The sequence below is a fragment of the Capricornis sumatraensis genome, chromosome 11 (assembly GCF_032405125.1).
Source record: "Capricornis sumatraensis isolate serow.1 chromosome 11, serow.2, whole genome shotgun sequence".
Classification (NCBI taxonomy): domain Eukaryota; kingdom Metazoa; phylum Chordata; class Mammalia; order Artiodactyla; family Bovidae; genus Capricornis; species Capricornis sumatraensis.
This window is the reverse complement of record NC_091079.1, coordinates 53,430,101-53,444,428: the sequence shown is the minus strand read 5'-3', so window position 1 is coordinate 53,444,428 and position 14,328 is coordinate 53,430,101. Positions and strand designations below refer to the sequence as shown.

Below are 14,328 nucleotides of genomic sequence, written 5' to 3'. Positions count from 1 at the left end.
AGGATACTGGAGTGGGTAGCCATTCCCTTTTCTGGGGGATCTTCCTGACCCAGGGACAGAACCCAGGTCTCCTGCATAGCTGGCGGATTCTTTACCATCTGAGCCACCAGAGAAGCCCTTTATTAGTCTAAGACTTGTCAAATTTGACTGATTATTAGAATCACCTAGGGAACTTTGGGCTTCCCTGGTAGCTCAGACAGTAAAGCATCTGCCTGCAATGTGGGAGACCTGGGTTCAATCCCTGGATCGGGAAGATCCCCTGGAGAAGGAAATGGAAATCCACTCCAGTACTCTTGCCTGGAAAATTCCATGGATGGAGGAGCCTGGTAGGCTCCATGGGATCGCAGAGTCGGACACGACTAAGCAAATTCACTGGTTGCAAGAAAGTGAGACTAAATGAGAGGGAACTTTGAAAATATATATAGCTTCCCAGACCCACCAGAGTCTCCAGATTTGGGAGGATCCATAGGATATTAATAATTAACCATGCTTCATACACTCTGCATGGGACAAATATCTTACTTAATTCACCACGTTCACACTTTGCCTTCTTGGAAGCTAGTTTTAAAGCAGTTTTTCTTGGAATTCAGTTTTTTAATATAATCATTGTCCTTTTCTTTCCCTGTTTTATTAATTGTCTCATTTAGTATTTTTTAATGAATTTCAACTTCAGAGGAAATATTTTATAATAATTCTATTCTTTGGACTAGCACATTCCCTGCAATACCATTTAAGCCTAAAATAAATCACTTGTTAGGATTAAAGACTAAGAGAATGTTGTGAGTTCTTAAAAGTTTCATCATCCAGAGTGTATGGAGACTTCAGGGAAATTACTGTTAGTAAAGTACTCTGAAAACCATTGTTATTAAATGCTGATATACAATTAAGATCCTGATTGCCCCGCTTCAGCCTCTTCACTACAGGCACTCCCAAGACTCAATTTGTTGTTCTTCTTCCTTTTCTTCACCACTTCAAAGAGCTAATCCATTTAGTTGTGTTAACCATCACCACCAAATATATGCTAGAGCTTGAATCTTTTGCTATCGGCAGGAACTGTTCGTGCGGCTGTCTGACCAAGTCCAGACTTCAGTGTGAAGAAATTCCATCTGCCTAAAACTGAACTCTTCTGCTTACTCCACAATATCATATTCCTGATCACCTCCCCTTCCCAAATCACCATTTGGGTTAAATAGCATCACCACTCTCTCATGTCCTCAGCCGAATTTGTCCCTGGTTGCTCGTATTTCTTTTAATCCCCTGGAGAAGGAAATAGCAACCCACTCCAGTATTCTTGCCTGGAGAATCCCATGGACTGAGGAGCCTGGTGGGCTATAGTCCACAGGGTCGCAAAGAGTCGGACATGACTAAGCGACTTCACTCACTCACTACACCACTGAGCAAGGGAATATTTACATTATCGTTTGAGGATGTAGCTACCATCTGAAGACCAAATAAAATGGTGGTGGCTGTGAGAGATGCCCCAGAGTGGTAAACTGCTTAGGAAATGAAAGCGGCTTGCTTCACAGGTATGAATACAGGCTGTCATTTCTCTTACACGGTCTCAGGGATGTATCCCTCTCTTTCCTTCCCTGGCCTAGTGCTCATTTCCTGACTTAAAATAAACTGCTGCTGATTGATTTCCCTGAATGTGGCCTATTCCTGTTTCCGTTCATCGTGGTAGCAGTGGTGGTTGTAGTGGTTTAGGAATATCATTTGTCCAATCAGTTCCTCATCTATAAAGATTGACAGTGGTACCTAACAAACGCAACAAGGAGTTGTGAGTATTAAATATTCATTGTGTTTAGCACAGTGCTTGGCACTGTTAGTTGCTATTTATTTTGTTAACAGAACACACTCATATATTCCCTAATGATTTCACTTGGACTCATACCAATTAAGCTCCACAAAGCACCATATTTACTCTTTAGTAAAATCTTACCATAACTTTACAAGATAAAATGCACATTCTTCATCTTGGGAATTAAAATGTAGTAGTTGTGAAGCCTTATGTTATTTTACTGAGCAGAAGCTTCCTTATTTGAAATAGGGAAAACATTATGTTCCTGGTTGATATGAAGATTAAAATTAATAATGTATATCAGCAGTGCTTCGGGGACTGCAAAGAATTATACACATGTTAATTGTTTTCACTTGCGCTGGAAGCTTTGCCTTTGAGCACAAGGGCTGATGCAAACAGGGAAATGGCTCCAAAGCATCTTTGGCCACCACCCCAAGACCTTGGCTCTACTGGGCACCGAGCCATACACCATTTTTCTGATGGCTACAAGACATCATGTCAGCTCCACCAGTCATGAATTCCCTGAGGCATAAGACCTTCTAATTTTAGAAACAGTTGAGCAAAGCTTTTGGCACAAAACAATGCACTCATTATTTTGCGCTCCTCAGGTGAACATGAATGACTGAGTGGCCTTCCTGTCAGAGGAGTTACCTGGCAAGTAAGTCTCCAGTTACTTCATGAAACATTCCCCCAGTATTCTGCGGTGACCTCATGTACCAATCTTCCAGGAACCGCTTACCAACCACTATTTTCCTGTCTGTTCACGAGAACTAAAACCCTCTTGCATAGTACAGTAGTATGTCTGCACGCTTAGTCCAGTCTGACTCTTTCCAGCCCCATGGACTGTATTGTAGCCTGCCAGGTTCCTCTGTCCAACAATTCTTCAAGCAAGAATATGGAGTGGGTTGCCATTTCCTTCCTCCAGGGGATCTTCCTGACACAGGGATTGAACCCATGTCTCTCAGGTCTCATGGGATTCTTCTATCAAGTAAGAAGCCCCTGAGACCCTCTTGCTGGTGAAACAAATTCAAAGACCCCTCCTCTATCTCTGTCTGCTGAGTTTATTTCAGAAATCCACCCTGTGCCCATCTCCAGAATCCTTGGCTATTGCCTCAAACACAAGTCATTTATTCTATTCCATCCATCTATTATTCTCATTCACTCATGTTCATATGCTGTTGGATTTTTCTCCCTTGATCCAACACCTGCTGCTGTTCCTCTACCTTTAGAACATTGTTCTCTGGATCACCTATGTTGGTTCATGTTCTTATTTGCCCAACACCCTTCCTCTACACCTTCTAATAATAGACACAAACAGTGGAAACAGTGTCAGACTTTATTTTGGGGGCTCCAAAATCACTGCAGATGGTGATTGCAGCCATGAAATTAAAAGACACTTACTCCTTGGAAGGAAAGTTATGACCAACCTAGATAGCATATTCAAAAGAAGAGACATTACTTTGCCAACAAAGGTCCATCTAGTCAAGGCTATGGTTTTGCCAGTGATCATGTATGGATGTGAAAGTTGGACTGTGAAGAAAGCTGAGCACAGAAGAATTGTTGCTTTTGAACTGTGGTGTTGGAAAAGACTCTTGAGAGTCCCTTGGACTGCAAGGAGATCCAACCAGTCCATTCTGAAGGAGATCAGCCCAAGGATTTCTTTGGAAGGACTGATGCTGAAGCTGAAACTCCAGTACTTTCGCCACCTCATGTGAAGAGTTGACTCATTGAAAAAGACACTGATGCTGGGAGGGATTGGGGGCAGGAGGAAAAGGGGATGACAGAGGATGAGATGGTTAGATGGCATCACCGACTCAATGGACATGGGTTTGGGTGGACTCCGGGAGTTGGTGATGGACAGGGAGGCCTGGTGTGCTGTGGTTCATGGGGTCGCAAAGAGTCGGACACGACTGAGCTACTGAAATGAACTGAACTGAACTGAACCCGTGGGAAAAGCACATGTCCTGGAAATGACCATACAACCAAGCCACACTAGTCTAGATCTTTTCTTGGGATTGTTCTGATAAAACTTGTAAGGGACCATGTTCTCTGACATGTAAATAAAGTCCATTGACAATAGGGAAAAACAAAGCCAACCTGAAACAAAAGACAGAAAAAAAGATTATGGAGAGAGGGTCTTGATAAGGTCAAGTGTCTGGTTCTAGGTGTCTGGTTCTAGTTCCTAAAATCCACAACATGTCCCAGTTCCCGAAACTTCTTTTGAATCTGTTGAATCTTTTGACTCTTTCTTTTCAGTCCCTTGCAACTAGGAGAGTTATAATAAGATAATCTACTTAATTATAAAGAAAACCTCCTACATCCTCCACCACTGCACCAAACATTCCTTTGATGGGTTGCTAAAACTGTGTCCTAACCCTCGCCTCAAATCACCAAGCCCTGTTAGTGGGGCTGACAGTCTCCCGTCCCAACCCCTCCAGGGCCACCCTGCTCCTACCGCCACCTTTACTTCCACACTATGGCTGTTATTCCCTACTCATTCCTTCGAAATAGGACTGTGGCTTACAGTCTTCTCGGCACTGCCCGCCCTGATCTCAGCACCGTGAGGAGAACCTCCACTCAGCTCCATGACTGCCTTGTGTCTACTGACCTCTCCTTCTCCCTCCATTTCAGTGTGAAAAGAGATGTCCCCTCCTATAGAAAGTTAACCCTCTACCTATGTTCTGGAGGACCCAGACCTTCAAGACCTCAGCCTATCAATCTTCCCACCTCTCCCCACGTCCCCAGTGTCTTCAGCCTCTTCCTCTTTTCCCTTCTCTGATTATCTAAACATGCTCAACTGTCACATCCTTCACAAGCAAACACAAAACCTACCTTAACCCCCTCTTTAGTGACCTACCCCGCTCTCTCCTCCTCTTCAAAGCTAAACTTCTTGAAACCATTTGCGCTTCCTGTTTCTACTTCTGCACTCTATGTTCACCACTTTATGAAACTGATCTCTAGTCTATCAGAGAAGCATTAACTTGGGCCTTTGGTGTGCTAAATTAAGTGAAACAATGTGAAGTAAGTTATAGTTTAAGGGATAGATGCTCCTTCCAGGGTTCCTTAAGCTTCTAGATGTCAGAAGGTCACAGTCCTGCCCTTAGCAGGACCCAAGAGGGGTATGAGTGGGTCAAAGTCTTTTCATTACCAGTCAGCTCTCCCTGCCAATCTTTTCTAAGAGTAACAAGACCATATTATAAATTTGGTCTATAGTTTTAATAGCAGTAACATTTATACTCAAGAAAATTATATCATTTCCAACTATTAAAGCAGTGATTTTGCTTCCTCATAAAAATACAATTTCTTCCTCACAGTATGAGTGCAATTTTATATTCTTAAAACTTACTGTAAATGATTTGACAATGTAAACAGATAAATGATATGACCTGCTTTTTTTTTTTTTTTTTTTTTGAGCTCTGTGTTTCCATCAGAGCCAGTTTCTTCAGTGGAGTAGGTTGAGAATCATCACTTTCTGAAAGTTCAAGGTCATCTTGGTAAGTAAAACTCCTGGAGGACGGTTTATATTGAAGTAAGACTGGATCTGTCAGACAAACAGGTTGCCAGCACTGGGGCTTTGGGCAAATTACTTAACCTCTCTGAGCCTCAGTTTCCCCATTTAAAAATTTTAACAACTATTTCACAGGGTTTCTATGAAAACTAAATGATGTAACCTGGAGCATAGTCGTCATGCAACAAATATTAGTTTCTCATTTTCCCATCCTTCTGTCCTCTAGGAGATAGTAAAACCCAACAGTTACATTTTAGTTCTTCCTTTTATTAGACACGCTTGTTGTACTTACTTTCACATCATCTCAGAACTGTTTTTCCCCTTTTTAATATATGCCTTGTACAACCAACTAGAAATAACTCTTTGGAGGGCAAAGATCGTCTTTCCTTTTCTTCTCTATTTCTCATAATTACAGCACCCCCATGCCACAGTTTTTCCTCGACAGACTCAGTTTCAAACAATTTTCTCTTTGTTCTTTTTAAAATTATTAAAAATATCCTGGGGTCCAGGTGACACTTGCCAAAACGTCACTTACCCAGAACATAATGCCTGTACATCACTTACCCGGAACATAACGCCTGTACATCACTTACCGGAACATGACGCCTGTGCACACAGGAGCCAGCACCATGCTGGAACCATGATGGCTGCCAGAGGTGGACACGCCTGAGCAATCAGTCTGCTTAAGAGAGGTCTCTGGAGCCCTAAGGGCCTCTTAAGACCACTTTTCCCACCACCATGACCCACCTTCAGAGGATTTCTTGGCAGTCCCCCTTCCCCCCAGTAAGCTCCTGAAGCAGCCCACCCTAAAAAGGAAGCTAAAATTAGAACTGATTCCCCATTCTCCCCTACATGGCCACCTGGGTAATCACCCACGCAGCAGGGTGCTCTCCACCTGAGTCCCCTTGGAGGCAAGTCTCCAGCCTCAGCCACCACCAGCACATCCTCCGCCACCACCCGCTTTTCCTCCCCTTATCTGACTTACGCGGACCTCCCCACGCCTCACCCTTCCGCTGCGCCCCCTAGCACCCCAGCTGTGCCAGATCCTTGACAACTCCCCGGCCCTTTTGCATAGTTTCTTCACCCTCTTGCATGGAAACCTGGTGCTGCTTAACTGGAAACAAACCTGCTCTCCCTCCCACGCCTTGCCCGCCACAGAGCAGAGGGGAGGAGTGGGTGTTCCCACGGCCCTCGCTACTGCTCACAGACAGCTCCCTCTCTCATCTGCTCAAAACCCCCACCTCTCTGGAAGCCCATACCCTCCAACTACACCCCCCACTGTCCTCCACCCCACCGCCATTGCCCACTCACCGAGCTCCCAACTCCTCTTCATCCTCTTCACTCGTGCCAGATGTCAGCACCTGGCTCCTTCACTGGCTCCCTTCTGTTCTGCTCCTCAACTCCCTCTTGGTGACAGAACATTCACGAAGTGTGTGGAGGGCATCCTCCCCTCCCATTGCCTCACTCAGCGCTTCCAACGTGCGCCCCTCCATCCCCTCCGGCCACCCATGTCCTTCATCATGCCTTTCCTGTCTCATTGCCAATGACCACAGGCCCTCTGGACTCATCATCCCCTGCACCCAACTCTGTGACCATGTCCTGCTCGGCCAACTAGCCCTGCTCCAATCATCTTCCACCCCACGGGCAACCCCAAGTCTGAGAGCCCAGCACTGGATCTGGGAATATGGAACCAGCAAGGCGTAGATGGCTCACTCAGGAGAGGCCAAGATGGAGGGAGTGTCATGAAAGGCCTTTGGACAGAGGAGCAGGCTGACTGAGGGAACCAACCGGAGACAGGGTGGCTCCTGGGCACTAGGAACAACCTAAAGAGGCAGTGGAGAGGAGGTTCTGAGCCCAGCGAGAGCTGGAATGTGAGGGAAAGGCTGACAGGGGCTGTGGCCTCAGGAGAACATGTTCCCAGCGAGAACCACGTCAGGACAAAGAGGGAACCAAGGGAGAATAAACCCCCAACTCCCTTCTGGTTTGGGGCCAGAGCCTTCCACTGGCTAAAGTCAACTAGAAGTCAGAGCACCAGGGAGTCTCAGTGAGGCGGTCTGGAGAGGTTTGCCTTTCACAGCAAAAAAGGATGGAGTGGAGGGTGGAGGGTGGAAGGAGCACAGCTGCCTCCTCGCAGCCCAGGCCTCATCTGCAATTCCTTTCCCCCTGCCCCTCCATCATCCTGGCCTGGCAACCCCCAGCTCCTTGCCTTCTCCAGAGCTATATCCAAGCAAGGTGAGAGACAGTGCACCAAGTCGTGTCCGACTCTTGCAACCCCATGGACTGTAGCCTGCCAGCCTCCTCTGTCTATGGGATTCTCCAGGCAAGAATACTGGGGTGGGTGGCCATTTCCTCCTCCAAGCAAGGTGAGAGGACTGGAAACAATTGTGGGACTCTGCTTACTAGCCTCACTTTTTAAAAAGATTTTTTTATTACTCTATTTTTTGGCTGTGCTGGGTCTTTGTTGCTGAGTGTGGCTTTTCTAGTTGGGGAATGGCGGGACTACCCTCTAGTTGCTGTGCTCTGGCTTCTCACTGGCTTCTCTTGATGTGGAGCACCAACTCCAGAGCACGGGCTCAGGTAGTTGTGGGCTTAGTTGCTCCGCAGCATGTGGGATCTTCCTAGACCAGGATGGAACCGTTGTCCCCTGCACTGGCAGGCAGATTCTTAACCACTGGATCACCATGAAGTCCAGAGTCTCACTTTAAATATAGGTCCCCAAGGTCCCCAAGTCTCAAGGAGGCACTGCTGTCTGATTACATTCCTCTAATCCATTTGCCCTCCCACAATTTTACCCCATTTCCTCTTCAGTGGGTATGCTATACCCACTCCTGATGATTTCATGTCATAGTTTACTGAGACAATAGAAGCAACCAGAAGACAACTTCATCTGGCCATTCTTAACCTATCCACAGACTCTGCTCTCCTCTGGTTACTATGGAAACACTATCCCTGTTACCATGGGTCCTCTGCTTGTACACTAAACACCATCACCTCTTACAGATCTGTAGGAATCTCCTACAGAAGAAACGTCTCTAGTGGGTCATTCTCGCTGTGTGCAAACATACAACAGCTCATATTCAGGAATGAAGTGGGAGTTTGGGATTAGCAGATATAAACTATTACGTATAGAATGGATAAGTAGCGAGGTCCTACTGTATAGTACAGGGAAATGTATCCTGAGGTAAACCATAATGGAAAAGAATATGAAAAAGAATATATGTGTAACTGAATCACTTTGCCATACAGCAGAAATTACATGACATTGTAAATCAACTACACTTCAGAAAATTAATTTTTAAGAAATAGATCATAAAAAAAAAAGCTTTCCCTAGACCCTTCAGCCTCTCTCCAATGCAGGAGACACAAGAGACTCAAGGTCAATCCCTAGGTCAGGAAGATCCCCTGGAGGAGGAAATGGCAACCTACTCTAGTATTCTTGCCTGGGAAATTCCATGGACAGAGGAGCCTGGAGGGCTACAGTCTGGCAAAGAGAGGGATGTGACAGCATGCACACACAGCTTTCCATGAAGGAGAAGGGAAATCATGAAAAATTTTTGAAAAATTGTTAGAAGCATCATTTTAATATGAAATTGAAAGGGGATTTGCAAGTAAGTAAAACCTAGATAGCATATTGAAAAGCAGAAACATTACTTTTCCAACAAAAGTCCATCTAGTCAAGGCTATGGTTTTTCCAGTGGTCATGTATGGATGCAAGAGTTGGACTGTGAAGAAAGTTGAGCGCTGAAGAATTGATGCTTTTGAACTGTGGTGTCGGAGAAGACTCTTGAGAGTCCCTTGGACTGAAAAGAGATCCAACCAGTCCATTCTAAAGGAGATCAGCCCTGGGTATTCTTTGGAAGGAATGATGCTAAAGCTGAAACTCCAGTACTTTGGCCACCTCATGCAAAGAGTTGACTCATTGGAAAAGTCTCTGATGCTGGGAGGGATTGGGGGCAGGAGGAAAAGGGGACGACAGAGGATGAGATGGCTGGATGGCATCACCAACTCGATGGATGTGAGTTTGAGTGAAATCTGGGAGTTGGTGATGGACAGGGAGGCCTGGTGTGCTGCGATTCATGGGGTCGCAGAGTCGGACATGACTGAGCGACAGAACTGAACTGAACTGGAAACTAGTAATTGATCAGAAAGTAGGAAAATAATAATAGTTAACATTCATACCTAACTCTCTACTAAGCACTTTCTTTGAATCATCTCATTTAATTGCCAAAATAGATACAATTCTTTTTTATTGATGATATCCACATGGTTTGCTCCCTCACCTCTTCATCAGGCAAATGTAATTTCCCATTTTCCCTAGTCCCCTTTCTTTCTTTTTCTCCAGAACTCTCATCTCAATTTAAGATATGTTTCACTTTTTAAATCTTGTGTAAAGACCCTCTTCACATACTAGAATGAAAGCCTGTAAGAATAGGTTCAACTGTATTTTTCCTTCAGTTCTTTATCCTCAGTGCTTAGCATAGAGTAGATAACCAATAAAATTTTTGAATACCTAAATAAATGAGGAATTGAGTTTCATGGAGATGAAGTAACTTGTCCATGATCATACAGGTGATCAGAATTCTGATTTTAAAACCCATGTTCTTAAACCATTAAGGGATTCACCAGAGTTGTAATATTGCAGGCTAGAGATGAGTCCCCTCCTGAGGCTGCAGCAGTGATAGATGGGGAGAGGGACTGAATGGCCTGGGTGTGGCAATAGGCTGTATATGGAAGGACGCTGAAAGAGATCACTCCAGGATGACTTGATTTCTAGATTTGGCAAATGCGTAGACAGTGACACAGTCCATCGCGAGAAAGTGTACCAGAAGTCTTATATTGGGTAGAAGTATGAGAAAGGAGGACATGTTTAATCCATAAACTTTTAAAAAACCATCTCATTGATTACCAAGAAGTGTTGTTAAGAAGTAAGAAGCAAGTAAACCCAAGCTGATCTCTTCAGACATCGTTGGGGTATGGGAATGGACAGGTGAGACCAAATAGTTGTTCTTTTTAAAAAACTAGCTCAGGGCTACAAAGAACAAGAAAAAGTCCTCAGGTGTGTTAATAATAATTCTGAAGTTAACTTTTAAGGCAAATACGAACACCAAAGAATGGCCCTATCCTGATGTAGTTAAGTTGTAGTCATGTAGTCAGCAAGATTATCTTGCTGGTGGCACTGGATTTCAAGAAGAGACAATCAACCTGGAAGCAGGCACTGACACCCAAGCCTAGTGTGGCCAGGAGGGCAGGGGGAAACGCTTACAGCAGAGCACGCCGTAGCACGTGGTCGCCCTCGGACCTCGGCGCGGACTCAGCCTGTTAAAGGGGCGCAGGGAACTCGCGCCTCAAACGACTCCCAACCCCCGCCCCGGCGCGGAGCCGGCGGGGCACCGCTCAGGTTCCTTCCACCAGCCCGGCCGCGGGCGGACAGCCTCCAGTCCCTAGGCGGCGCTGTGGGCTCGCAAGAGCGGCCGCGGCACTAGAGAGCGCCGTCCCTCCCAGTGCGCATGCTCGCTTTCGCCGTGGGCTCGCTTTTTTTTTTTTTTTTTTCGGGTGGCCCAGGCGGCTGCGTACTGGCTGTGGGATGGGAAGTGAAGCCCCAGCGAGCGGCAGCGGCGGGGCTGTGAGGAGCAGCCAGAGGGAGGCGGCGGCGGCGGGGAGTCGGTGAGCAGCTGGGAAAGCGGAGCCGGGGCGGAGCACCTGCAGGCACGGGCGGTGGCTTCACCATGGCGATTCGCAAGAAGAGCAGCAAGAACCCCCCGGTCCTGAGCCACGAATTCGTCCTGCAGAATCACGCGGACATCGTCTCCTGTGTGGCGATGGTCTTCCTGCTGGGGCTCATGTTCGAGGTGAGCCCAACCGCCCGCCCCGCCGCCGGCCCGGGCTTCCAGCTCAGCCCCTCGGTCCGGGACCGCGGGGGGACCCTGGCCGGGACCGAGGGGAGGTGCCGGCCCCTCGCCCCCCAAAGAGCGGGCCCGCCCGGCCCGGCGCTGGCCTGGGGCTGCGGAGCCCCGGGGGCCTGGCCGCCGCCCGCCCGCAGGGGCCGGGGCCGCCGCGTCGCCCCCTCGGCCACCGCGCACGCCGCCCCCTCCCGCCGGCCGCGCAGTTCCTGGTTCCCGCGAAGGGTTACGTGGCAGCCGGCGAGGGGCCGGCGGGCTGCGGGGGCGGCCCCTGCGCGCCTAGCTGGCTGCGGGCAGTGGGCGGGCTGGGGAATGGCCGGCCGGCCAGGCCGCACGGGGCCGGGGAGAGCCGGGGGCCGCGGCCGCGGCGGCGCGGGGTTTGGGGGGCAAACCGACGGAGCCGGGCGCCGGCTGCCCGCTGGAAGGGCGGTGGCCACACGGGGCGGCGAGCGATCGCCGCAGGATCACCCACCCAATTGTTAAGAACTTCGGTCTCCCAAACTGGTATTGTTAGCAGTGATCGAACTTTTTTTTTTTTTTCCGTCCCGCGCTTGCTCTCTCCTTAAAGAAACAAGGTCTGATACAGAAATCGGGGTACAGAGCAGCAGTGCCGAGGAGTCGAATAATTTTCTTTTTGTTTCTTGAAGTAGGAGAGGATGGAAATGTCAGGAGTGTGTAAATTCTCTTCCCACGTAGCGCGTATCGTGATGACTTACTTAACAGCTGTTGAATGTGGGTAATAAACTTTGCCAGGTGAACGGGTAACATCCTACGGCTTCCTTCCCCTCGCTCCCCAAAACACACGCCCGTTCCTTATCCTCTTTCCCTTTTTAACTTTTCTCTGTAGCTCCTGAGCCCCCACCAAATACACTCATTATTTTACTTATTTATTGTCTCCTTCTTGGAATGTAACCTCAGTGAAAGGACAGGGTTTATTTTGTTTTGTTTTTTTAATTTCCAGCGCCTAGACTATATCCCGGCATTTAGGAAGTGCTTACAAAATATTTGTTTAATGAGTGACATTAAGAATTCTTGACTACTGGGTAGCTCAGGGAACCCTATCCAGTGCTCTGTGGTTACCTAAATGAGCAGGAAATCCAAAAAAAGGCGATGTATGTATATGTATAGTTGACTCACTTTACCAGTACAGTAGAAAGTAACACAACATTGTTAGACAGCTATGCTCCAATAAAAATGTTAGCAAAATATAGACAGAGCAGTAAAGAGTTTCATATGCAGTTCAGTGTGAACGATTCCAGTAAAAGACAAGAAATCCTGCTTCCAACTCACAAATAATTAAACAGTAGTTAAATTAAAAAAAAAAGTCTTAAGAAAAACTAGTGGAATGAGACTGCCAGTGACCAAAAGATGACTAAATTGTTAAAATAGAGCCTGTGTGGCTCTTTTAAATGTTATTATTAGAAATTGAATATTTTAATACTTAAAATATTTTCAAACTTTCTGCTCATCTTCAAATGGGCTTTTTCTGGATCTAGATATAGTTGGTCTTTTTTCTTTTTTAATCTTGATAGCGTCATTTTTGCCCACTTAGTCCACAGTTGAGGAAGCAGTGAGTATTCCTAAATGGGAAGATAGAAGGGAACTAACATATGCCATATAGTTTATTTTAGGCTGGGCCTGTGCTGCTTAACACCTGAATGACCTAAGGGTAAGCCTCAGTTTTTCTGCTGTGTATAAGGAAATACCACATGTGCTCTTCTCACCACCATTGTTTGCAAGGATCAGATAGCCTGGTATGAAGGCATCTTATGGTTTATAAAGTACTATATGAATATGTGCAGTATTAAAAATGTAATGCTAAACACTTGTACTCACTTTCTGAATATTATACTTACATATAATATGACCTTCTGCTTTGGTCATATTGAACAGTTTTATAAGACTTGCCATAACCCATCTCCACATGGTAAAAATTCCTGACTTTGAAGATATAATTTAGGAGTAATATTATCTGCAAAATGTTTTGAATGAAATGGAATATAAATCAGAAATGCTGACACTAAGAAATGTTTTGACTTTGTTTTTATGTAAGCTTTTTTTGTTCTCTTACCACATTTCTAGGGAAGTTCACCACCTGTTAACTTCCTCACGTCAATGATTTTTTTTTTAACAGTGAAGGGATTTTCACCTTTACATATGTAAAATTTCTCAATTTAAATAGACTCAACAAAGATCTAAATAGAAGTTTTTAAAGTCAATTCAAAGAAGAACGTTGAAGAAACATACAGAAGAAAGTTCATGCATGTCCCATGACTTTTTTCTTGCCATATGTTAAAGTTGTAGGATTTAAAAGCGTGTTATCTACACATGGGAAAAAAATTTACTGGTTCGTTTTGCTGCTTTCAAAATAATTGCTGATGAATCTCACCATTAACGTAGTTATTGAATGACGGTATCTGCTAGAATAATAGAGAAGTTGATATTTTTGCAACAGAACTGTTAGCCTTTTGTGTAAATATATTGAGAAAATGTCAGAGGATTTATGGTGAAATTGACAAAGCAATAATAGATACTGTATTACTAGCCAAAATGAAGACTCAGTGTAAATGCTGAAGCTAACGGGAGTTAGGTAGGGCTCCACTGCTTGCTAACCTAGGGCATGTCATTTAACTTCTCGAACTTGTTTCCTTTTCTGTAAGATAGGGCTCATTGGATTACTCTGAGAATTAAATTAATTTGTATAATTCATAGTTGAAAGTTTAGCTTACAGGAGATATGCCATAAATGATAGTTCATTATTCCTTAGGTATTTATCAAGGTCAAAAAATAGAAGACGGGTTTTTTATGTGAGAGAAGGTTCTGCTGCTGCTGCTGCTGCTGCTGCTGCTGCTAAGTTGCTTCAGTTGTGTCCGACTCTGTGCAACCCCATAGATGACAGCCCACCAGGCTCCCCCGTCCCTGGGATTCTCCAGGCAAGAACACTGGAGTGGGCTGCCATTTCCTTCTCCAATGCATGAAAGTGAAAAGTGAAAGTGAAGTCACTCAGTCGTGTCCAACTCAGCGACCCCATGGACTGCAGCCTACCAGGCCCCTCTGTCCATGGGATTTTCCAAGCAAGAGTACTGGAGCGGGGTGCCATTGCCTTCTCCAAGAGAAGGTTC

General features: G+C 45.8%; 1 protein-coding gene across 1 annotated transcript in view; it reads left to right on the top strand.

The window, feature by feature from the left end:
- The first annotated feature begins 10,878 nt into the window (after positions 1 to 10,878).
- TRAM1 (translocation associated membrane protein 1) overlaps positions 10,879 to 14,328 on the top strand; it is a 31,505-nt gene continuing 28,055 nt past the window's right edge. Inside the window, exon 1 of the mRNA XM_068983270.1 lies at positions 10,879 to 11,155. Within this exon, the coding sequence (XP_068839371.1) occupies positions 11,033 to 11,155 (123 nt within the window). The 5' untranslated portion in view covers positions 10,879 to 11,032. The remainder of the gene's footprint in view (positions 11,156 to 14,328) is intronic.